This window comes from Bemisia tabaci, chromosome 8 (assembly GCF_918797505.1).
Source record: "Bemisia tabaci chromosome 8, PGI_BMITA_v3".
In the NCBI taxonomy this organism is placed as follows: domain Eukaryota; kingdom Metazoa; phylum Arthropoda; class Insecta; order Hemiptera; family Aleyrodidae; genus Bemisia; species Bemisia tabaci.
This window is the reverse complement of record NC_092800.1, coordinates 10,768,639-10,792,430: the sequence shown is the minus strand read 5'-3', so window position 1 is coordinate 10,792,430 and position 23,792 is coordinate 10,768,639. Positions and strand designations below refer to the sequence as shown.

The following is a 23,792-nucleotide window of genomic DNA, read 5'->3' as shown; positions in this document are numbered from 1 at the left end:
CGGAAACCAAGTCATTTCCATCAAGTCTTCATGGAATTGAAAATTCCCTTCTCAGTTCGGCATAGAAATAAAAATTGCAGATTTCAACAAGAATTTCGCGGCATTAAAATCTTTCAATTTTTGGGCAGTTCTAAACTGGACATAGGCTCCGGCATGCGCAACATGCGAAAATTACACATCAGAGCGTGAGTGTCGCATTTGAAGCATAACTACGATGTTGAGCACAGGAAGGAAGGAAACAAAAAGTGAAGACACTTACTATTCCTTGAGATTCCTATACAAACATAGATCCCCCCAATAAATGGCAGAGACATAGGTCCAGGTATTGATGACATAAATGCGTAGAGTTTCCGATTCTTCCATCGCTGATAGATCGCGCGAATTGTGATAGCACCAATCACGCACATCAGCAAAATATTTGAGAGTCCAAGCTTTGGAATATTCCCGTCCATACTGACTGTACGACCTGAAACAAAAAAATGAAGAAAAAACAGTGACGTTCGGCCCAAACTGAGATATTGAAAGAATTGTTCTTTTTTTTTTTCATTAATATTTTCAAATTTCTCCAAAGTAATTTTTTTAACTAAGTAATTTGTGAGGATCTGGCAGTTGAAGAAAAGATCCGAGGATATCTTACGGGCAACCGAAATGGACTTTTGGCGAAGGTCTGCAGGGATCTCGCGGAGAGAGCGCGTTCGTAATGAACGGATGCGTGGAATAATGGGGGTTGAGGAAGAAATTGTGCACTATATCAAAACCAGGCAGCTGGTTTGGTATGGACACTTGTGGAGAATGGCAGATGGTAGGTTGCCCAGAAAGGTATTCGATTGGGTTCCTCCCGGAAGAAGACGGCGTGAGTAAAAGGTTGGCGGGAGGGAGTGGAGGGGGAAATCAGGCGGTGTAATCTGCCCGATTGGTTTGTGGGAGGATCGATTCCGATGGCGATTTGGAGTCGCAGAGCGCTGTAGTGCGCAGAGGTAGCGGATATATATATGTATGGGCGTGTGTGTAAGGGTGAGGGTGTGTGTGTGTCTGCAACCGCCAAGTTCAGAAACAAGTTTTGAAAATATCTTTAAATCGTCACCTCCTGGTTAAAGTATCACAAGCGCCATGCGATGTTTCAAAATTTTTGCCGCCATTTTATTTTTTTACAGAGATATTGTTGGTTGAATCTGTTTGAAAATGTTAGGTACTGAATTTTCTTTCCGCTGCCGTTAAAATTCAGTGAAATTTTCGGTCAGCTTCGTTGAACAATTTCTCTGTAAAAAAATTAAATGGCTGCGGAAATTTTGAAACGTCGCATGGCGCTTGTGATACTTCGACCGGAAAGTGACGAAATCAAGTCTCTCTTCTAGTTTGGCCGCAATAAATTGTAATTACACGTTAAACTTACATCGTTATCTTGTGGGATTGCTGCGTAAGTTGCCTATTCACTAATTGAAGGGGATCCTCTAATTGAAATTATTTGCAATGTACAACAATTGAAATACGTTGCAGCTTATTTTTCATTGCAAATTGCTTACCTTTTTCACACAAGGGAATCGTCTTGATAGTCGTTTATAGTCTGCATTCGTTGATTAAAACATATTGCCATCATGATTTTAAAAAATGAAATTGTGTTGCATTGAACTGCAAAATTAGTTAAAAATTTTGTTTGCACTGCGCTATTTGTGCTACTTCCTTTCTTCAGGAAACTTTTCCATTGCTTGGGGCGGCGGGCGGGCGGCCGCAGCAGCCTATTAGCGCCTACAAACCTAACAGGGATACTTCACGCATTGCCCAATGCGTGAAGTATCCCTGTTAGATTTGTAGGCGCTAAGGCGCGTTCCGCGCTGGCAGCACGCCGCTCCGCTCTGTGTTAGATTCTATTATTTTTTTACTTGTTTTCCAACTCATAATATTGAAATGTTTGCACACTGTGCATGGATTATTCTCATTTAAAATGGTGGGGGGAAAAAAATGTATTAGAGGAAAATATGTGTTTTGTGAATAGTAAGGTGGTTCCGTGTTGAATTAAATGATTTCCGAAGCACTTTAATTTTTTCTTTTATATCTTGTGCTTTTACTGTGCTGCAGCGTATCCCCTCCATTTTGGCCTCAAATTGAAAGCTTTTTTTTGAGCTTGGGAGTTGATTTCAGAGAAAACCAATGGCACCATCGTGTTTCTCGCAAACTTTTTCTTAAGAGTCAACAGTTAAATCACAAATTCCTCACACATGCAACATCTCCATTTTTGAATGCGCTCCACGAGAGCTTATTTTTAAACTAAATACGTGGTTTTTGAAACCGTATCGATAAATTGCATTTTTTCTGACTTTAAATGTTTCCTTGCTCATACTAAAACCATTCGCATTACTTTTGAAGCGATCTATTTGCTTTTTAAAATAAACCCGTTAAAAATCAAGTTCAAAAGGGGATAAGAAAAAAACATTAGCTTGTTAAAAATAAAAAATACTCATTCAGCTAAAATGCGGGATAAAATGGACTTTTTAAGTGGACTGATTAGAAAATCGATCGACGAACAGTGGAATATTACTTCCAGTAAGAAACAGACGTTTCATGAAGGGGGGGGGGGGGCGTCTTTACCATAGAATACTGCTGAGACCACCTCAATATTTTACTTCACTATTGTAGCAATCAAATGATTCCTTGAAATATTTTTCTCTCGAACATTCTTGTTATATAATCAGAAAAATATTTCGGGGAAAAAATTTGACAGAGTCGGCAAAATGTACCCTAAGGGGAGGTTAAAAAATGAGATAGCCGTATCACGGCTTAGATAGGTAAATTCTGCATCATATAGCGCAAAGGAACACCCAGAAAGTAAACAAATTGATTCATTGACAACACAACCAAGTTTGAGGACGAAAAATGGGGGATTAGAGAACACCGCTGTTAACATTTTTCGGTGCTGCTGTTACTAGTATGAAGAAAGATTATTTCAAATAATGCTTATAAGCTCATTAAATTCAAGCCCGTGTTCTTGGGAAAAGTTAAGATATTTAGCACCAAAAACTGAAAAATCGATCCTTTTTTTCACCAAGAACCGTTTTCTTTCGCCGTAGTTATATATATTGAGTATTTATAAAAGGAGAGAAGAAGTTGCACGATTTTGATGTAATCAATCTGTAATCGCGCTGGTTCTTTTTTGTTAAATTCGATCCATTCATAGGTCACTAGAAAACTGAAGTAAAGTTGCATAGTCTTAGGAGCATCATATGGACTCCTCCAATCGCACACAATCCCTCAGATGTATTTTCTTTTTACTGCATATAAGTATGGATATTTTTACTTACAACAGAAACAGCAAAATGATCGCTTTAAAAAGTATTGTGAACATGTGCAATGTATAGTTTTATGTGCAGCCAATATTCACTTCTTTACATTACCTGTAGCGTCAAAATTGTTCAAGTCCGAGTCAGGAATCCAGCGGCCGCAGAACGATGCGCTATGCAGAGAGTCGTGAACATACCGAAGTATTTATAATTCGAGACGATCACAATGGGACCTAATTGGGATCACAATTGACCTAATTGTTTTCACGCTCCAAATCCAAATGCACTCCCCCACCCGCACCCCCCTCATCATTGCGCTATGAGGCATTGTCTAGACAGTAGTCTAGACAATTGTCTACCTTTCTCGTTCGTGCATGGAATAATTAGGTGACTTACTTTTGAGTGCTTACTTTTGCATTTACTAACTGACTAGTCTAAAAATCTTGCAATTTTAGTTTTAAAAAATGAGAATTTTATTCAATTGCTAAAATATTTTCACGCAGATTATTGAGTCTTTCAACAGGTACTGCTAAGGTTCAGCAGGCCAGCAGGTATGAGTATGAGTATAAATGAACGTCAAAGGCGACTTTCAACTACTAATGACTTAGAAAAGGACAAAGGCGCAGAAATTGTGCAATCACATGAAACTCGTTGCAATCTGAACACTTAGCTCTGTATTGGATAGTGCATCTTTTTTTTTTTTTTTCATTCTGAATCGGAAATAATATGCGGGTCTATATAATTGAAGGCAGCGAGTAGTCGCGTATTCCGCAGATTATGCGATGTAAGTGCCCAAAATAATGAAACCATAGGGACCGACTTTCTCGTCCCGACCCAAATTTTGCTCATGGTGACTGATGAGTTGCAAAACTAACCGATGGTGGAGCATTTGCACGATTCATACCAGTAGTGCGCACTGCGCAGTCGTCCGCAAAATGATAACCAATCAGAAACTCGACTCTGATACGTGCAAGGTGTCATTCCTTGCAGGTTTAAACAGAGATAAGTTTTTAAATCGCGATTTGTCGAAGCGAATCAATAAATACGTAAAAATTAAAGAACTTCATAGGCTTCAGAAAAAAATCTAATAAATTCTCTTAGTAACGGCATTGATTAAAAACAATCACCAGCAATCCAGTGTTTTCAAGAATTATTTTTCACGATGCCAAAATTCAAATACGTCCCCGCCACGGAATTGGCTTCAAAATAATCAAATAAGCAATAATCGATACAGTGGCTCGATTGTTGAATCGATATCGAATGACCATGATCGATAGAAAGCATTGCTAAGATAGAGAATTATCGATCAGGATCATTCGATAATGAACGATCATTCAATTGTTGAATATACATCGAGTGACTTTGATCGACAAAAAGCATTGCTAAGATAGGGATTTATCGATCAGGATCATTCGATAATAAATGATCATTCAATTGTTGGATCGATATCGAATGACCTTGATCGATAGAAAGCATTGCTAAGATAGGGATTTATCGATCAGGATCATTCGATAATAAATGATCATTCGATTGTTGAATCGATATGGAATGACCTTGATCGATAAAAAGCATTGCTAAGATAGGGATTAATCGATCTGAATCATTCGATAACGATTCAACAATCGACCCGCAGATATCAAAAAGCCGAGTTCCTGGCGATCGCAATAAGCGTGTCATACGCATGACGCGCTTAAAATACAAAATTTGAACTTGGTGACCTACAAAATTCTTACAAGTAAGATCACATCGCGAAATGTAGACTATGTTGTATGATAATTCCCTCGCTTAGCTCACTAACCCCTAGAGATTTAAGCTGTTTATTAGTGAGATTAGCACATTGCCCCCATCCAAGTCAGAAGGGGCAAGTGAAATAATCAAGGTTCAGGTGGGGGAATGACTTTGGATTCGGAACGTGGAAACAAAGGCCCTTGTCCCATCGTGATCGTCTTGAATTAGGATTACTTCGGTATTCATCCCAGATTTACCCCCATACCTACCCCAGATTTGGGGAGGACCTCCTGCCCCCCCCCCCCCCCCCGGTAATCCAAGCACAAGTAAGCAGATTCCATTTCCATTAAAACAAAAATGTTAAAAAAATAAAAAAATTATCCTGGATGTCTGGGTCAAATCTTTCCTTCATAAAACTCATCTCACACTGAAAAAGAGGTTAGGTCGTATTTACCAAAATTCGGTGTTCCATTTCGTCCCAACCCATTCGGTTCATCAAACTAAGTTTCGGTTCATCAAACTGAGTTTCGGTTTGTCAAACCGAACATGTGCGGTTATGTGGACTGACGAACTAAGTTTGGTCAGATATGCCGAGCATTCGGTTACACGGACGAGAAGTTCAGTTTGACAAACCGAATATTTGGGATGATACGGAACACCGAACGTTCTGTTCACATGACCGAATTTATTTTTTCAGTGCATGTTCACAAAACTATTATCAAGAGCATTCGGAGTATCTTTTATAATTTTCCTCTGAAATGGGAAATTGGAAAAAAAATAGATTTAAAAGAGGGGAAAACGTGCCACCTTTCGACGTCATTTGGTGACAAATCCCATTTAAACGCAGTCATTTCAGCAGATTAGGTTGTTCATTATTCCTTAAATAATTATTTAATTTAGAAACTGAGAATATCTTCGTGCTCAGTTCACTCAGTGGTTTCATTTTAAACATGACATTTATAATTCCTTAGACACTTGCGGATTCGTCGTTTGGCTGACATAAGGGCGTAACTACACATTGAAACGAATCAGGAAAAGCATTGAAGTGTATGCGGAAGACGGGGTTCATTGCAGAGTGAAGTTGCGCCCGTATGTCAGGTAGGCGACGAATTCTCCATTGGACTGCATTTCGCAATTTGGAACTACAATACCTATCTGGCTCAGTGTAGAAAGGACGTATGTACCATTAGTTTCCCTACACACATGAGTGTTTTTACGATTGAGTTAGAAATTGTAGTTCCTAATTGCAAAATGTCATCCATAATTATACTGTGATGCACGAGAAAAAAGAGTTACGTGTGCGCTTATTTTTTCTCGAGAGCCAGACTTGAATTTGGACGTACTTAGATCGAAAAGAACTACGTCCACTCTGACGTGAGCCCTAGGCCTAGGATCCATAAGGATACACGCATGACGGGGCTCCATGCCACATTTTGGACATGCTCTTCGCTCTGTAGTTCTGCTGTTGTTGAGTCGTTATGGAATAATCAAGTCTGCGAAATGATGTCCATCTATTCAGGACATTCGATAAAGAGAGTATGGATTCGATCGACATGAATCGATCGAAAAAAGAAAACGTGAATCGATCGACACCGATTCGATCGACAAATTATTAAAAAACCGGTGTCGATTTGATCGACATGAATCGATCGAAAAATGAAAACGTGAATCAATTGACACCGATTCTACCTACAGCTATAATTTAAAAACATCCGTGTCGATTCGATCGACATGAATGGATCGAAAAATGAAAACGTGAGTCGATCGACGTGGGATTCAATCGACACCGATTCTGTCGACAAAATTAGATCGATTCGCGGGCTTGTCGATCGACTCACGGGTTTGTCTATCCATTCACGGGTTTGTCGATCCATTCACGGGTCTGTCGATCGAGTCACGCATTTTTCGATCGATTTACGGCTTTCGTCAATCCATTCACGGGTTTGTCGATCGAGTAACGGGTTTGTCGATCGACTCACGGCTTTTGTCGATCAATTCACGGTTGTCGGTCGAATCGGTGCCGATCGATTCACGTTTTCATTTTTCGATCCATTTATGTCGATCGAATCGACACGGGGGTTTTTAAATTAACTATCGATTGAATCGGGTCGATTGATTCATGTCGATCGATTCACGTTTTCATCTTTCGATCGATTCATGTCGATCGAATCCGTACCCTCCTTCGATAAAGGTTTTACACTCCAGGCGTGGCACCAAGGTTGCCAAGTTGTGCAATAAAACTTGCTAATTTTACATAGGTTCGGGTATGGAAAAGTGCTAAAAAATCGGCACTTGACCTAGAACTCCGCAAAAGCTCTAGGCCATGCGTTTTCGTGCCGGTGATTTCCGGTTTGTTTGCCACTTAATTCCATTCATCCGTCATTCGCGCAGAGGGGAACCACGAAATGATTTTCGCGGGTCAGTCATCTTCGTTTGCGCTTTCATTTTTGCTACGCTTTGTTTTTTTAGTTTCAAACCCGTTATAATCTGTGCTATCACGTACGGCCGCTTTTAACTACGAAGTAAGTTATCATTCGGCTTATTACTGTGATTTGGGTCATAATATTGTAACCTTCCGGCCAAAGTATCACAAGCGTCATGCGACGTTTTTTCGCCGCTATTTTATTTTTTAACAGAGAAATTGTTGGTTGAATCTGTTTGAAAATTTCACTGTATTTTTTCGGTAGCACAAAGAATAGTCAGTGAAACGTTCGGACAGCTTCGTTGAACAATTTCTCTGTAAAAAATTAAAATGGCGGCGGGAATTTTTAAACGTCGCATGGCGTTTGTGATACTTTGGCTTGGAGGGCACGATAGAAGGAGCAGAATACCTCAGAGACGCTTCTTACGGAAAGAATATGGGTAACTTCGTAAGTGCCCGCATATCGACGACGTAAATCCGCGATCACATATCTCGTTTACAAGTCTGAAAATCTCCGCCTCAATGTTATTTTTTTAAAGGGGAACAAATTGACATCATCCCTTGAAGAATATGCAGAATTTTCTTCGCACGGCAGTTTTAAAGAATAGAGAATTTGCAGGTGTCTTAAATTTTGTGAATTTTATCTTTAGAATGATACTTTTAGGCAAACTGAGTACAAGGATATCCTTGGTTTCCAAATTGGACAATTATTGGAGGAAATATGACAAAATAACCTAATCTGCTAAAATACATGTGTTTAAATGGAAAAAGCCGCCAGATGACGTCAAAAGCCAGCAAACTTTCTCACTTTGGAAGCTACTTTTCTCTATGATTCCTATGTCAGAAAAAAATTATGAAAAATACTGCGAACTCAGCTCATTAGGCACTCTCAGATGAAGCAATAAACTTTGTGTGTGCAAATTCTCCATTGCCGTTGAGTAGTTTCCCGTTTAAAAATAACGTATGACAGGAAGTCTGCGACGTCGCAAACCGAGTTGTGTGATTGCCGACTTACATCGTCAACACATTCTGCAAATAGGTAATTACATACCATAAATCGATTATGAAATTGCATAAATGCGTATCTCGGTTCCGAGGTTCCGAAATCTTCGCTCCTATTTTACTCTTTTAAAATGAGACTGCATCAACATTATGGCTCGGAGTTCTCACAGAATATTCTCTACAAAGCGAAGAAAAACCATTGAAACTTTCAAAATATGACATTCAGTAATCTTCCACGAAGAAATAAAGTATTACAGGAAGTCTGCATCGCCGAAAACTGAGATAGGTACGCATTTCTGCATTTTCACCATTGATATCTGGAATCAGGTTTGAAAGTCAGATCTACAGTACGCACTATCAGGAGTTGTCAAGATAAAGCAACTATTACTTACCCTTACTTCTTTAAAGGGAATTCAGTGGCCTTAGAATGACGATTCTTATCATGTAAATAAAACCAAAATTGAGGGAAAATTTTCTCATGATAAGTCATGAGACCTTCATGATAAGTCAACAAACTCGCTGGAGATGTCGCGTACTTCTCGCGATATTGAGATGAATTTCGCGTAATGTCGCTCTTTTTATCAATTGGAATCCAAGTGAGCAACAATTCAAACTCCGGAGTAGGTATGTGGTTTCACGTAAAACTGAAGGAAAATCATAGAGTTTCGCCTATCTCTTACTGGCATTTATAAGTATTATGCTTGCATCGATATGTAGAATGTAGAAACATATGTAGAAACCGCGTATTTTCTGCAATGAGGTGAAAATTATACGTTCTCTAATGATATTATTAATCCACTGGAAATGTTTTTAAGGTAATTAAGGTACAATAAGGTAAATAAAGCGTTATTTTTATGATATTGTAAAACCACTGGAACTATCGCACTTGCTGCGATATTGCGGTAACAATCGCGAAAATTCTCACCCCCCCCCCCCCCAAACGCTGGAAAAAACGTATTTCCCGCGAAAACGAGATGAAAAGCGCGTAGATAATTTCTTGGGATTTTTGGTGCCTTATTTTCAACCTATCAAAATGCAAGATGACGAAAGTGGCCTTAGATTATCTCTTGGCGCTCTTATAATCATCCGAACTTGCAATCGAGATATCTGTTCTTTTTTTGTCCAGGTTCAAAACCAGTTTCCTCTAAGCTTACAAGATCCATTTTCTTGAGACATTATAATTGCATTTCCTGGTCTCTTCAGTAACCGGGCAGAATACACTCCCGATGATTGGTGCAAGTACTTTCACAGTCATATCTACATATGGTCGCTTCTTGAATGGATCCTTCTTTGATAATACAGCAGAGCATTGAGAGCTCACGCTTCGCGTCATTGCCCCTTCAATTTTTCAGATGCAGCACGGACGTCCATCAAGTACGAATAGTTGTATCTCTGCGCCGTCGTAAACGCGCATCCTTTCCCTCGCTTTATTTCCATATTGTGTTTGTTTCCGTTTGTCGTATTTGTAATGGTTCTTCAAACTAGTAGCATAGAGAAGAGCATTGCGAGTTCACGACTCACGCCACATCACGTCTTACATTTCTCATATGCAATGTGGACATCCATCTTGCGCTAATAGTTGTATCGCGTTTACACTTTAAATGTCTCTTATTTTTTATTTTCGAGATTAATCAAGGTTAAGTTTGCCAGAGATGCTACGGTATGTCCAAATCAATAGTAATTGTGAAAAGGAAGAAATATGTTTAAAGGTCTTTCAAGTCAAGAGGTCTATAAAGGGTGCGTGTGTCTAAAAATCGAACTGACCATCGATTCTAAGGGAGTTACACATAGCAATGAAGGATAGGGGGATGATAAAGCGCCTGCGTGTCAACAATAAGGTGAAATAAACACAGAAAAGTTTTTACGCTTCAGAAAGTAGTTCTTGGACCTCTATATCCACCATTATCATGCGTAAAAGCACCTTTCTTTACTCCTCCCACATAGCACAGAATCTTATGTCAATAATACTGATACATATTGTTGGATGTTGACATGATATCATCAACACTAATGCAGTATGATATTAAGATTGTCGGTTAAAAGGTATACCGCGTCAGCATGAATATAACACTGATACCTTCAATATATCAAACAACAGTATTGAGTCAATGCTGACGAGGTAAAAAAAAAAAATAACACGAAAAAATGAAAAAAAAATATAGGAAGAAAAAGAAGCCTAAGAAAACACGGTGTTAATCAAAGTTATGATGAAAGTCGAGCCGCGCACTGATGCTATGCATGCTATAACAGCCTTAACAGGCGTGATTTTAACCCGGAACACCATCAGCTCCTTGTGGCTCTATGGCAGAATAGACCCTATTAGTGCCACGTCACAGTCGGTATCGATTGTATCGAATTGGATCCAAACAATAACATAACCATGAAGTATTCACATGATCCACTGTAGATGTCTGGCAATAAAAGAGTGTTTTATTTCACAAATCCCGTGTTTTTTCGTCGTCGTTGTTAATTTTTAAACATGGTTCATTGTTATGTCGCAGATTGCGATCATAATTCGATGAGGGACATTTGTAAATTTTTTAGATTCCCCAAGAATCAGTTGCAGAGGGATTTGTGGCTGGCTGAATTCAGGTGAAGTCTTTACTACTGTGGTATTCACACAAGATTTGTTTAAATATACAGTATTTAAAGTGCTGCATGGCTCATTTTTTTGTAGACCCAAATTACTTACTCTCGATTCCACTCAAATCAAGCCGAACCTATAAGCAATAATCCAGTTAGAAGCAATTTTATTGACATAAGTTTTGTGGTACTCATTCTGTTATCCTCAAATCAGCGCAGTTCAATGGGAAGTAGCCATTCCAAACCCAGTTTATATCCTCTAATTCTTCATTTAACCTGATTGAATGGAACCTTCATCCTTAACACCTCCAAAAACAAATGTATCTGAGGCACAAAGGTGCATGAAAACTTAAATGTGACGTTATGTTTCATTGCCACAAAAGTTGGATGAAACACTGTCTGAAAACCCATACCCCTTGAAATTCGCCACAGATACTTATACATCATGCAGAAGTAACAATTTTGTCCAACTTTATTGAATAAAAAGTTTGACCATGTAAATCAGGTTTCATGTGTGAAGTTCTTACATTTCATTCTCAAATACTATCTTTACTTGATCTTCAATGAGAAGCTACCACCAGTTTTTTTCTCACTTCACCTCTACTTCTTGTCATTGTATCAGACTTTCTGGAGCCTGCCTTATTACTCCTTTTGAATACTTGTGCTTTCCTTTCAAATCAGTTGATGCATTGTTAGCCGTATTCTGAATGAGAAATTAAGCACTTACCCACTGACCTGGTGTTGTTCATATCTGTTTGAATTATACGTTGTTAAGCCATGAGCATTCTGCTTTTCATTCAGATGTCAATGCAAGTGAATACTTCGAGTAAGTGCACATAGGCTTCACTTACTTTGACCATCTTTATTCTGACTCAGTACTTCTTCACCTTTTCTACTGCAGTACATTTTGAATTCTTGGGAACAGTCACTGTCTGCTCTTACTGTTACTTATTGTTGTCCCTTATGATTTTTCCCAGAGAACCGGGGAGAGAACCGAAACCCAATTGTAGGGTCTGCAGTTGCCATTTCAACGAAAGCCTGTTAGAAAGAGGCATCAAAAACCCCTCAATAAACTCTCTTATTGAATGTCCCTCCCCACCTCAAGAAAAGCGAACAGCATCAGAGACGTTATCTCCCAACTCTTCGGCAAAAATTGCTCGTATGCCCTTGTCCCCAATTGCCCAACCTTCTACCAGGTACCCTTCCTTTCTTTTTCTTCTTCAAGATCTGTTACTTGCCTCATTAATGAAATAGGGACATGTTGGTAAGTGCTGGTCTCAGCTCACAAGTCTCCATATTTCATCCTTGCAATAACAGTTCTGAGATTCTTTTGCATACCTACCTCTTCATCACATGGAGATTTCCAGTGAAATAATTAATGCTTTTGTCAAGAGTATTATCAGACCTTTAGACTTGATGTTTATTCATCAATTAAATTAAGCACATGGATGGCACTATGAGAAAGGCACCAAATTTTCTTGCTCATTCCTACAAACAACTGTGGACTTAGTCTAATTAAACTATCATCGAGAAGCTGACATTGCAGTTCATTCCCTAAAAGTAAATGGTATTGGTAATTTGCTCCATGAAGAATTGGTGCAAATGAGGTAAAGTGACTTACCTCTTTTAGTGGTAAGTAGGTATCGTTTTCCATGTTGAGGATTTCTCAGCCTTGCAAAATGCTAAAAGGAAACTAATATTAGCTCCTAACGAAACTGCTCAAACTTTATTTTATTAATTCGAAGAAAAATAATAGCACCCAAGGAGGCCTGAACCTATGACCTTTCCTAAATAAAAAGAGTAGAGAAAAATGAAGGAAGGACACGGAAAATCAATTGATTGAAAATATAACCCACCCTGCAATAAAGAAGGGGTGGCATCACCCCTGAGCATTAAAGCTACGCACTATTCCCTTGTTAACATTGAAACCGTGTTGCTATAATTTGACTTTTGAAATTCATCGCAAAATTAATGAGATATGTTACGACAATCCCATGAAATATTCTTAGTGATATCTCAAGTATGGTTGCAACAATCTTACCGCAGTCATCACCGTTTATATAACAATTTGACCAAGGGGAAACCCCTAGAAGTGATCATGTCACAGCGAATTGAAGGATCGTGGCCAAAAACTAGTACTAACACTATATATGCTTGGACCTTGGAGTGTTCAAACAACATCCCTCTGCAATATTTATTTTAGTTTAATTTAGGAGTAATATTGTTTCAATGTTTATACACAATCCCTTTGATATAAATTAGACTTGAGTTACTAAGGCTATATTAACTCACTATTTCTTTGCAAAATGAGGAACCTACTTACATTGAAATGAAATGGACAGTTGTAAAGCTACATTCTTATGAAACTCAAGTGTCTTATTTTACAAAAATTGAGATACCTATCAGTGGTGAAACTCCCAATCAGGTGTCTCGTTAGCGGTGTTTTAAGATCTCCGCTCCTATTTCATTTTTTTAAAGAAGAACAAATTAAAAATCATCCTCTGAAGTTTTTCTGGCATTTCCTTTGCACATACTTAGAAGAAGATCTTGGAACTTTTTAAGAGCTGACATTTAGTAGCTTTTCTGTTGAAAAAAGAATAACAGGAGGTCTGCAATGTCACAAAGCGAGATACCTACATGGTTTGGGAGTTCCACAGTTGATAAGCGAAAAGGGAGAAAGTTCAAAAACTCATGAGCTCTAGCAGCCAATGTTAGTCATGTCTTCCACTGCTTATACGTTTTAGATCTATTGTCTTGGTTGTTTGTAAAACTAAATATCAAATGAATTAATTTTAGCATTTGTAATGCGAGAAAGGTGCAAGTTCAAAGATACCCATAAGCCATGCTGGACATTAAATAACAACACATACTTAAGCTCATACATTTTTGGACTCCCACCCCTTTGGCACGTCATCATAAAATCATTTTCACCATTAAAAAAAGCCTCTCTTGCTGGAAAAAAACCCATTTCATTTTCATTTTATTCTCTCCATTTTTCTGTAGTTTTCATCTAGACAGCAGTGATCAAAGTGATGAAATTCATGAAGCTGAATACACTCGTAGCTGCATTATAAGAAATACTGGAAGGTATATGAAAATTTGTAATTTTATATGGTTCATATATGTATATTTACATTTTTTAGTTGAATATTCAAGGTCAGCAAGACAGTTGTAAGCTTTGGTGAAGTATCTTTCAGAAGTAAAAATGCCCTTTAATGATAAATGCATACTTCAAAACCCAAACACCTGCGTAAGAAAGTGAGGTGAATGCAGTTCATGCTTCTTGGTAGTTACTTGGTATTAACAGCGCCCTGTCTATAGACTGGTCAAATTTAATCCGTATAAAAAGCCAAGCTTCACTACATAAAACATTTCCCATGAAAAATATTTTTGCATATCGATGCTAAACTCAAGAAAAAAACATGTAGGTATATGAATTGCAGGGTTACAATACTTTTCCTATCTAATTCTTTATCCTTTTGTCAAAAAGAAATATTCTTGCATAACATTTGAAAAGGGTATTCACAGGTGCTTGAGACAAATTCATGGAAAATGTCAAGCATAAATAATGATATGCTTTTTGAAATAAAATGTTGCAGCAAATTTCCAACAATGCAATTCAATATACTTCTTTTTTTACCGTCTTCGTTAAATTTTAAACTAAACTTGGGAAACACTGAGGACCTTTTTTCGAAATTGCTAAACATTTCAGCAACTTCATTCAAATAAAAACACAGGATGAATTGTAAAATGAGAAAAATGTATTGAACTTTCTTTTTCTTTTGCTAAAAAAAAAAAAAAAAAAAAAAAAAAAAAAAAAAAAAAAAAAAAAAAAACAAAGGTACAAATTGGAAATTAAATTTCCTTTTTTTCCTTTAGTCTTTTTACTCCTTTTGAGTAAAGAAAGACATTAAGCACACATGAAGAGAGATATTCAAAGAAGAAGTGAAAGGAAATTAAGCGCATTAAAATTAGGACATCTTCTGACAGAATAATACCAGTTAAAAATTAATAATGTTCTCTTGAATGTAGTAGTAGATACAAGTAATACATGAAGTGATGTACATTTATTTTGAAGTGGTGATTTAGCATCTATGGGTATCTATCTACCACCTTTGAGTATAAAGGGAGAGAGAAAGAAAAGCAGAAAAGAAAGAGGAGCAGAACGAATATTGACCAGTTGATTCACCACTGAGATTTCAGGGTCACTATTAAGAACCAACAGCTGAGCACCATGAAATGATTAAAAAATATTGATACGCCTGGCAAAAGTACTATTTTCGAGGCGTTTTCTCTTCATGGATATTTCACTAGCCAGCAATGTTGGATGAAAATGCTTGATAAATCAATTATCTCCATTCTGCAACTTTAAATCAGTGAACAATTTTTTACTACTCGACAAACACTTGCATTGATCTGCTCAAAATTTTAATGAGACTTTGGCTAAATACCAAAGTGATTTAGCATCGATGGGTATCTATCTAACACTTTTGTGTATAAAGTGAGAGAGAAAGAAAAGCAGAAAAGAAAGTGGAGCAGAAAGAATATTGACCAGTTGATTCACCGCTGAAATTTCATGGTCACTATTAAGAACCAACAGCTGAGCACCATGAAATGATTAAAAAATATTGATACGCCTGGCAAAAGTACTATTTTCGAGGCGTTTTCTCTTCATGGATATTTCACTAGCCAGCAATGTTGGATGAAAATGGTTGATAAATCAATTATCTCCATTCTGCAACTTTAAATCAGTGAACAATTTTTTACTACTCAACAAACACTTGCATTGATCTGCTCAAAATTTTAATGAGACTTTGGGTAAATACCAAAGTGATTTAGCATCGATGGGTATCTATCTAACACTTTTGAGTATAAAGTGAGAGAGAAAGAAAAGCAGAAAAGAAAGTGGAGCAGAAAGAATATTGACCAGTTGATTCACCGCTGAAATTTCAGGGTCACTATTAAGAACCAACAGCTGAGCACCATGAAATGATTAAAAAATATTGATACGCCTGGCAAAAGTACTATTTTCGAGGCGTTTTCTCTTCATGGATATTTCACTAGCCAGCAATGTTGGATGAAAATGGTTGATAAATCAATTATCTCCATTCTGCAACTTTAAATCAGTGAACAATTTTTTACTACTCGACAAACACTTGCATTGATCTGCTCAAAATTTTAATGAGACTTTGGCTAAATACCAAAGTGATTTAGCATCGATGGGTATCTATCTAACACTTTTCAGTATAAAGTGAGAGAGAAAGATAAGCAGAAAAGAAAGTGGAGCAGAAAGAATATTGACCAGTTGATTCACCGCTGAAATTTCAGGGTCACTATTAAGAACCAACAGCTGAGCACCATGAAATGATTAAAAAATATTGATACACCTGGCAAAAGTACTATTTTCGAGGCGTTTTCTCTTCATGGGTATTTCACTGGTCAGCAATGTTAGATGAAACCGCTGAAATTTCAGGGTCACTATTAAGAATCAACAGCTGAGCACCATGAAATTATTAAAAAATATTGATACGCCTGGCAAAAGTACTATTTTCGAGGCGTTTTCTCTTCATGGGTATTTCACTGGTCAGCAATGTTAGATGAAACCGCTGAAATTTCAGGGTCACTATTAAGAATCAACAGCTGAGCACCATGAAATGATTAAAAAATATTGATACGCCTGGCAAAAGTACTATTTTCGAGGCGTTTTCTCTTCATGGATATTTCACTAGCCAGCAATGTTGGATGAAAATGCTTGATAAATCAATTATCTCCATTCTGCAACTTTAAATCAGTGAACAATTTTTTACTACTCGACAAACACTTGCATTGATCTGCTCAAAATTTTAATGAGACTTTGGCTAAATACCAAAGTGATTTAGCATCGATGGGTATCTATCTAACACTTTTCAGTATAAAGTGAGAGAGAAAGAAAAGCAGAAAAGAAAGTGGAGCAGAAAGAATATTGACCAGTTGATTCACCGCTGAAATTTCAGGGTCACTATTAAGAACCAACAGCTGAGCACCATGAAATGATTAAAAAATATTGATACGCCTGGCAAAAGTACTATTTTCGAGGCGTTTTCTCTTCATGGGTATTTCACTGGTCAGCAATGTTAGATGAAACCGCTGAAATTTCAGGGTCACTATTAAGAATCAACAGCTGAGCACCATGAAATGATTAAAAAATATTGATACGCCTGGCAAAAGTACTATTTTCGAGGCGTTTTCTCTTCATGGATATTTCACTAGCCAGCAATGTTGGATGAAAATGGTTGATAAATCAATTATCTCCATTCTGCAATTTTAAATCAGTAAACAAGTTTTTACTACTCGACAAACACTTACATTGATCTGCTCAAACTTTTAATGAGACTTTGGCTAAATACCAAAGTGATACCTCAATATGACACCTCTTTATGCACTCCAAAATTTGGAACATAGTCTGAATTTTTAATCAGAAGTAGAAACAAGTTGCTAATTTAAAAAATGCACAAATGCCTTGAGGCTAGAAGCATGTATGTTTTCTTAGGAGATAACAAGCCTATAGTGTCTATCACTGTTTGCATGAAAGGATTTATTTAGGGTTAGAGTCGGGCCTCCAATTTTTCCAGCATCATTGTCATTTCCAAGTTTTTATCTCTAATTCGTTTTCAAAGAGTATAATATCCAGCCCAATTAGATTCCGATTATAATCCAACTGAAGATAATTGTCAAAATAGGGTGGCTGTAGCAAGAGTAAAAAGTGAATGCTTCTCAAGTTTTTAATCATTCTAATGAAGCCTCTGAACTTCAAGCTCTCTTCATTTCACCATCAAGGGAGAAGGAGAGGAAGGGAAACATTGCCAATAATATTTCGGAGGGAATCTGAAATGGCTTAATAATGTCCACTCCTCAAAAAGATCATTCCTAAATGATGCCGAAATGACTTGGGGGGGGGGGGGGTTTATCTCAATGATCAGGGCAAAAGATTACCATTGAATACCTTTCTCCATTACTTCATGTTTGACATTAACATCACCGCTGTAGTCGTGTATCAGATTGAAAGTCAAGACTCTCAATCTCATGCTTTTTTCTTTGATGGGATTCCACAACTTGTTGAAAACTGGCACAAATTATGCTGAAATCAAAGGAAATAACATAAAAAATTATTGAAGAACACCTCATTACAGCAATATATCTTTTTTTAATGCTTTGCCTTTGTAATGGACCACTAGACAAGCTGCGGATTGAAGCAATCTGATACATGTTTTGTGACCAGAATTTCATGTAGAACACGATTAGCGCAACGAATATTACTGAAACTAACTCCTAACGAAGATATCAATGTTGTTATTTTACATTTGTTACGAGGAATTTCAACTGCCCGCTCACAAGAAACTCAAAGCTCTACGTGAGTCAAATCGCGCACTACAACGCTTTCAGCAAGCTTCTCAATCGAGCAATGTTCCTTTCCCACCATGTACTGTTCAGACTATGAGCAATTTGCTATAGCTGAGCCAAAGCGTCAAGATCGATGTTGCCAGATTTTTATATCGCAGAGACTGTCATGATAACGTTTAGCGCACGATGTGAATCACGTAGAGCATTGAGTTTTTATAAGCGGGTGGTTTGAATTTACGCATCAAGAATCATTAAATATCTTCCGAAGGAGTTGATATCGGTAATTTTCGTTGTGCGCTTCATGTTTTACGTGAAATTTTGGTGAAGAAACATGTATCACAATGCTGAAATTCGTACCTTGTCTAGTGGTCCATTGACCCAGAATTATCCCGATTAAGAGATGATTTAAAGAGGGCATTGGTTATCAACCAGCACATTTTCCTTCAAGCAAGTCTGTAAAATAGGCTGAACTTTTCGCAACATTGTAATATTGAAAAAGACAATTTTCAAAATTGTCGTCCTTCATGACAAACAGGCAACAAATTAGGAAATGAATCCTAGAGAAAAATGGAATTTCCTGCACTCCAATAATTAGAGTGGAAAAAAACCTTGAGAAAGCAAAGATTTTTGGGACTTGGAATTCACTTTTATTATCTTTGATAAGCTCCTTTGATTGGGACAATATTAGGTACTGAGAAATTCAATGACTCTCCTATATGAATAGGGTTTTTAAACACTTCTGCAATAGTTATTCCTGATATTTTTGGGGCCATTAAACCCTTTCTGCTGAAATACTCAATTCATTTAATGAATAGGTAAAAAGGTTCATTTGAGTATTCATTCTTTTTGAGACAGAACACCTATGTTTGCTGGCTTTTTTCTGAGTTAATAAAGTTCAATGTTTCTTTTACTGCTTACCGCCACACAGGAGTGAACAGGAAAACCAACGATATTCCGTAAAGTTCCTTTCGCAAGTAGTAGGATCCAGCAGCACTAGTAATTGTCCAAGTAAAACCTTCACACAAGCTGAGTCTACAAGTTCTGCTAATTTGATGCCCTTGAGTGACCTGAAGGAAAAAGAGAAAGAGCAGAAGAGAGAACAGAGGCAGGTAACAGAAGAGATAAGTGAAGAAGAAATACGTGAGGCTAATACAACTGAAACTCCACTTAGAAAAGTTGACAGAGAGTGTCAAACCCTCTTAACAGCTACTGATCCCTGCTTAGTTGCAGAAAATTATCTTTTGAAGCTTAAAGTTGAAAAGCTGGAAAATCAGATGCAAGAGATGAAGGACTCGAAGCGATTTGGAATTTCACAATTAGAAAATAATGATAATTATGTTAAATATTATACTGGTTTCCCAACTTATAGAATGTTACAGATATTCATTAATATATTCAAAGATCTTGACATTAATTACTATTTAAAGTGGTCAGTTCACAAAATAGAGAGGGAAGATCAAATTTTTATTACTCTCCTCAAACTTCGTGTAAATTATGGTACGATAGATTTGGCACGACAATTTGACTGCAGTCAAGCCACAATTTCAAACATAATAATAACCTGGATTCATGTTTTCCACGAGGTCCTAGTTTTAGATTTATTTAAAGAGATTCCATCTGTAGCGAAAAATAAGGCGTGCTTGCCACCATGTTTTACCGATTTTAATAACTGTAGAATTGTCATTGATTGCACTGAAGTGTTTGTTGACACTCCTCACAACTTAACTTTAAAGAAAAAAACATACAGTAATTACAAGCATTCAAATACATTTAAGGGACTAGTAGGCGTTGCACCAAATGGCGTCCCTACATTTTCAAGTCAATTGTTTCCTGGATCCACATCGGATAAAGAAATTGTCAGGAATTGTGGGCTCCTAGAGAAATTAAAGCCTGGGGATTTGGTGCTGGCGGACAAAGGATTTTTAATAACCGATATTGTTCCTCCTGGGGTAGAAGTAAACATTCCGCCATTTTTGATGACGCCGCAGTTCACCCCTCACGAACTTCACGTAGGGAAAAAAATTGCACAGGCAAGGATCCACGTAGAACGAGCCATTGGTCGAGTAAAATATTTTCAAATTTTAAGAATGATTCCACGAAATTTATTCTTTTACTCCTCTAAGATATTTCAAGTGTGCGTTGCATTAACAGCTTTTAGGTTTCCATTATTGAAGGAACTCGAATCTACTTATGATCGTCTTGCAGAAGTCCATGTTCAAAGTAGCAACACAGAGTTAACAGGAGAGAAATCTTGAAATAGAGAAGACGGTAGAAATTATAAAATAATTAAAGCACAATATGACCTGCTTTCATATTAGAATTTCATTAATGAGTGATAGATTAGGTAGAATGGAGAATTAACGCGCAATTTTTTTTTTTACTATAATCAGAAAGTGATCTGAAGACCCCTGTGCCGACCCCCCCTTATCATTTTTGAAGCATTAAAAACTGTGAGAGAAAACAAAATTAATTCATCTTATAACGATCTATTCACCCACTTTGCCATGAGACAGAATTGCAGGGAGAAAAATATTGTAATAAAAATTTAAAAGCATAGAAATGTTTGCTGCCCATGATTCTTCCTTGTCAATGCTCACGTGCACAAAACTTTTAGTGGTCCAAATGACAAGGTTACAATGCTCTCTTTTCGTGATATGTAGCTGCCCTTGAATCTGGTCATAATAACAATGATCTTTATTAACTTCCAAAATGTTGTTTTTTATTCTGACAATATAATTACTCTCTTTTTGTAGTACTTCCTCTAAATCATCCCCTTTCCACTTGTATGGGCATTTGATTTCAAGTAGAGAATCATGACCGATTAACCCGTCTGGTGAGGCACCTAATAAGCCACTCTCATGGAGGAACAAGCCACAAGGTTTAACTTTAATTTTAAAACACTGCTCGAAGATCTTTTTGACATCTTCTTCATGGTTCTTGCCCCACTGGACTGCTAGAACTCCATCTAGGTCATATGACCCTAGTAGAGTCTTAAATAGAGAAGGGGGGAATCTATTGAGTCGAATGGCTCTTAAAATTGCAAAAAAGTTGCTAGCTGTCAAAACAAAGCGTCGTGCTAGTAGCCAGTTGGGATTAGCCCGCTGACCGATAGTCAGTTGTTCAACTGTCTTTACCACTTCCGCGCTAACTTTGGCATGCTCCAGCAAAAACTGGGCTTTATCAGTAGATTGGAGGAATTCATCTTGAGTGAAAATAGCCTCAAGAGAATGAACTGTGAGGGCATCGTCTGGTATTTCTTCCATTAGTAGAAAGGAAACGCCAGGATGCAAACCGTATTCAGATGTTACATCCTGGTACAACTGATCTTTAATAGCTTGGGGTAATACTGTACCAAGGGCTCTGTAGTCCTGTTGCTCAGGATTGGCAAAGAGTTGCTCGATTGGGACACAAGTGTCATCTGTAGGTGCCTTCTGCCTTTTCCATTGGCAAGATTTGTCTGTTTTGGAAATGTTATGGTGGGCATGTATGAGAAGGGCAGCCATGTGATGGCATCTCCCTTGGCCTGCAGGACAGGAGCAGAAACCGCTTTTAATGGTTCTATCTGCATTAATGTCAATCTAGAAAAAAGAAGAGAAACTTAATGTCAAATAATTCATAAATTTTCGTTTCAAAATCTATTAATAAATAAGTAGGATCACATACTGGCATTATGAACTTATGACATTATGAAGTATGATATGATGTATCTGTGTGGTAGAGTTGGATACCAAAAGACGGCCAAAATTTTATGGGCACTATTCACTAATCTCAAGGTAAGTATGAGAAGTCAGCTGTTGCTGGTGGATTTTCTGTATGACTGACATAAGCCCAATAACTATGAAATTCACCCAGTAAACAAGGAAGATAGCTATTGATATATTTTTGAAATTTTTGGCCTTCAAGTCAGAAATTTGTGACCAAAGTATTCTAATCCTTTAAATAATGCAGATAAGTATGATAGACGCTGTTAAAGCTTTCCTTTCATGGTTAGATATACCTGGGCAAGTTATTCTCATGTCAGGTATTGAAGGAGGTGGTCTTTGATACTGCTCTACCCAATTAAATGTTTTGGAAAACCTTACTCAATATGTTCATGTTCACATCAACTTGAGTATATCTTTGACATTCAAAACTGAACCAGAGACATCTTCCTTGACACTCAACATAAATACAGATCAACTTTACCCACTTGGCTACTGATGAGTACTATTCAGAGGTTGTACATAAAAGGAACATGGAGTTACTATAAAATTGTAAGCTCCTGGTACTAAAGATAATGCACAGAAATACTCTGTTGCTTGATGGTACACCCAAGTAATTTCAAAGAGAGTAATTTTGGGCAGAATCGTCAAATGGAACCAAGCAACAATTCTTAGTTTACAGCTGCGTTGTGGAAGTAAACTTTTCAGGACTGTTTGGAAACGGAAGTATCCGATTCAAAACAGTCAGCGTTATTGGACTCACTTACAATTATCAGATGACTTGTGTGTTAACATATGAAGGCCTAACATTTCTACCAAACAGTCAATGATCTCAGGAGGTCAGTCGGGTTGCCTTTGCCAACAGAGGAACGAAACGGAATCGGAAAAGTTTACCTTGACAACGCACTTTACCTATGGTGTGATCATAGGTTCAATTCTGTTGAATTAATTGATGTAATGAGGAGGGTACATAGAAAAAATTGACTCACCTGGACATCATACTGTTTGTCTCGCTGACTTGCAAGGACGGTTCCTTTGATCAACAGGATTTCACTGTCGTAAGAAAGGCTGCATACATGTTGGCTTTCAAATGAATTTTCTCCCTTTTGAAACTGTTTCAGTCCGTCAACGGACTGGAAAAACTCCAGTATGTGATAAAGTTTAATCATTGTGAAAAACACAGACTACCAGAAACACAATAACAGTAAAAACACGATGCACAAACCTTCAGAGCGTTAAGCGTTCGTTGAAGCTATCACGTTTGAACATGTTTGAATTGTAAGGTTATGTTATTGTTTGGATCCAATTCGATACAATCGATACCGACTGTGACGTGGCACTAATAGCGTCTCTGGGCTAGGAATTCCGCGGTTCGGGTTCAAATCCACCTGAGGGCGTCCGGGTATTTTACGCTACTAAACGTCGCAGGACATCAAGTAAGTGGTTTATAATATTCAATACTTGTATACTTGTGTAATTCATGTTTCAAATGTAATACATGTGTAGTACTATGAAAATGACGGTCATCGTCTGAACTTTCATATCTACTTGACAGAGTGCGCTGAGTGTACAGACGTGTCAGTGTTAAGGTAGTAACGCATACATATTGTCGGTGTCCTGCAGTGTTCTGATGACCTTGTCATAACCCTGATTTCCATATGAAATCAACCTTTTCGGCCAATACTGTAACAATATTTTGAC

General features: G+C 37.5%; 3 protein-coding genes across 4 annotated transcripts in view; 1 reads left to right on the top strand and 2 right to left on the bottom strand.

The window, feature by feature from the left end:
• The window catches only part of LOC109035369 (cytochrome P450 4V2), a 36,987-nt gene extending 33,487 nt beyond the window's left edge, over positions 1-3,500 (bottom strand). For both annotated transcript variants that reach the window (XM_019048978.2, XM_072303152.1), the window contains exons 1-2: positions 3,390-3,500; positions 260-466 (exon numbers count right to left, since the gene is read on the bottom strand). In XM_019048978.2, coding sequence (XP_018904523.2) covers positions 260-452 — 193 coding nt within the window. In that variant the 5' untranslated portion in view covers positions 453-466; positions 3,390-3,500. The remainder of the gene's footprint in view (positions 1-259; positions 467-3,389) is intronic.
• Positions 3,501-9,688: 6,188 nt separating this feature from the next.
• LOC140225269 (uncharacterized) lies at positions 9,689-20,645 on the top strand. The gene is made up of 3 exons (XM_072303546.1): positions 9,689-11,021; positions 11,912-12,169; positions 19,276-20,645. Exons 1-3 carry the CDS (start codon positions 10,907-10,909, stop codon positions 20,643-20,645), a joined length of 1,743 nt encoding a protein of 580 aa, XP_072159647.1. The 5' UTR covers positions 9,689-10,906.
• On the bottom strand, positions 20,378-23,260 carry LOC109029801 (uncharacterized). The gene is made up of 2 exons (XM_019040450.2): positions 23,081-23,260; positions 20,378-21,968 (listed from the first exon to the last, which is right to left on the bottom strand). The coding sequence occupies exons 1-2, from the start codon at positions 23,258-23,260 to the stop codon at positions 20,877-20,879; spliced, it is 1,272 nt and encodes a 423-aa protein (XP_018895995.2). The 3' UTR covers positions 20,378-20,876.
• Positions 23,261-23,792: the final 532 nt, after the last annotated feature.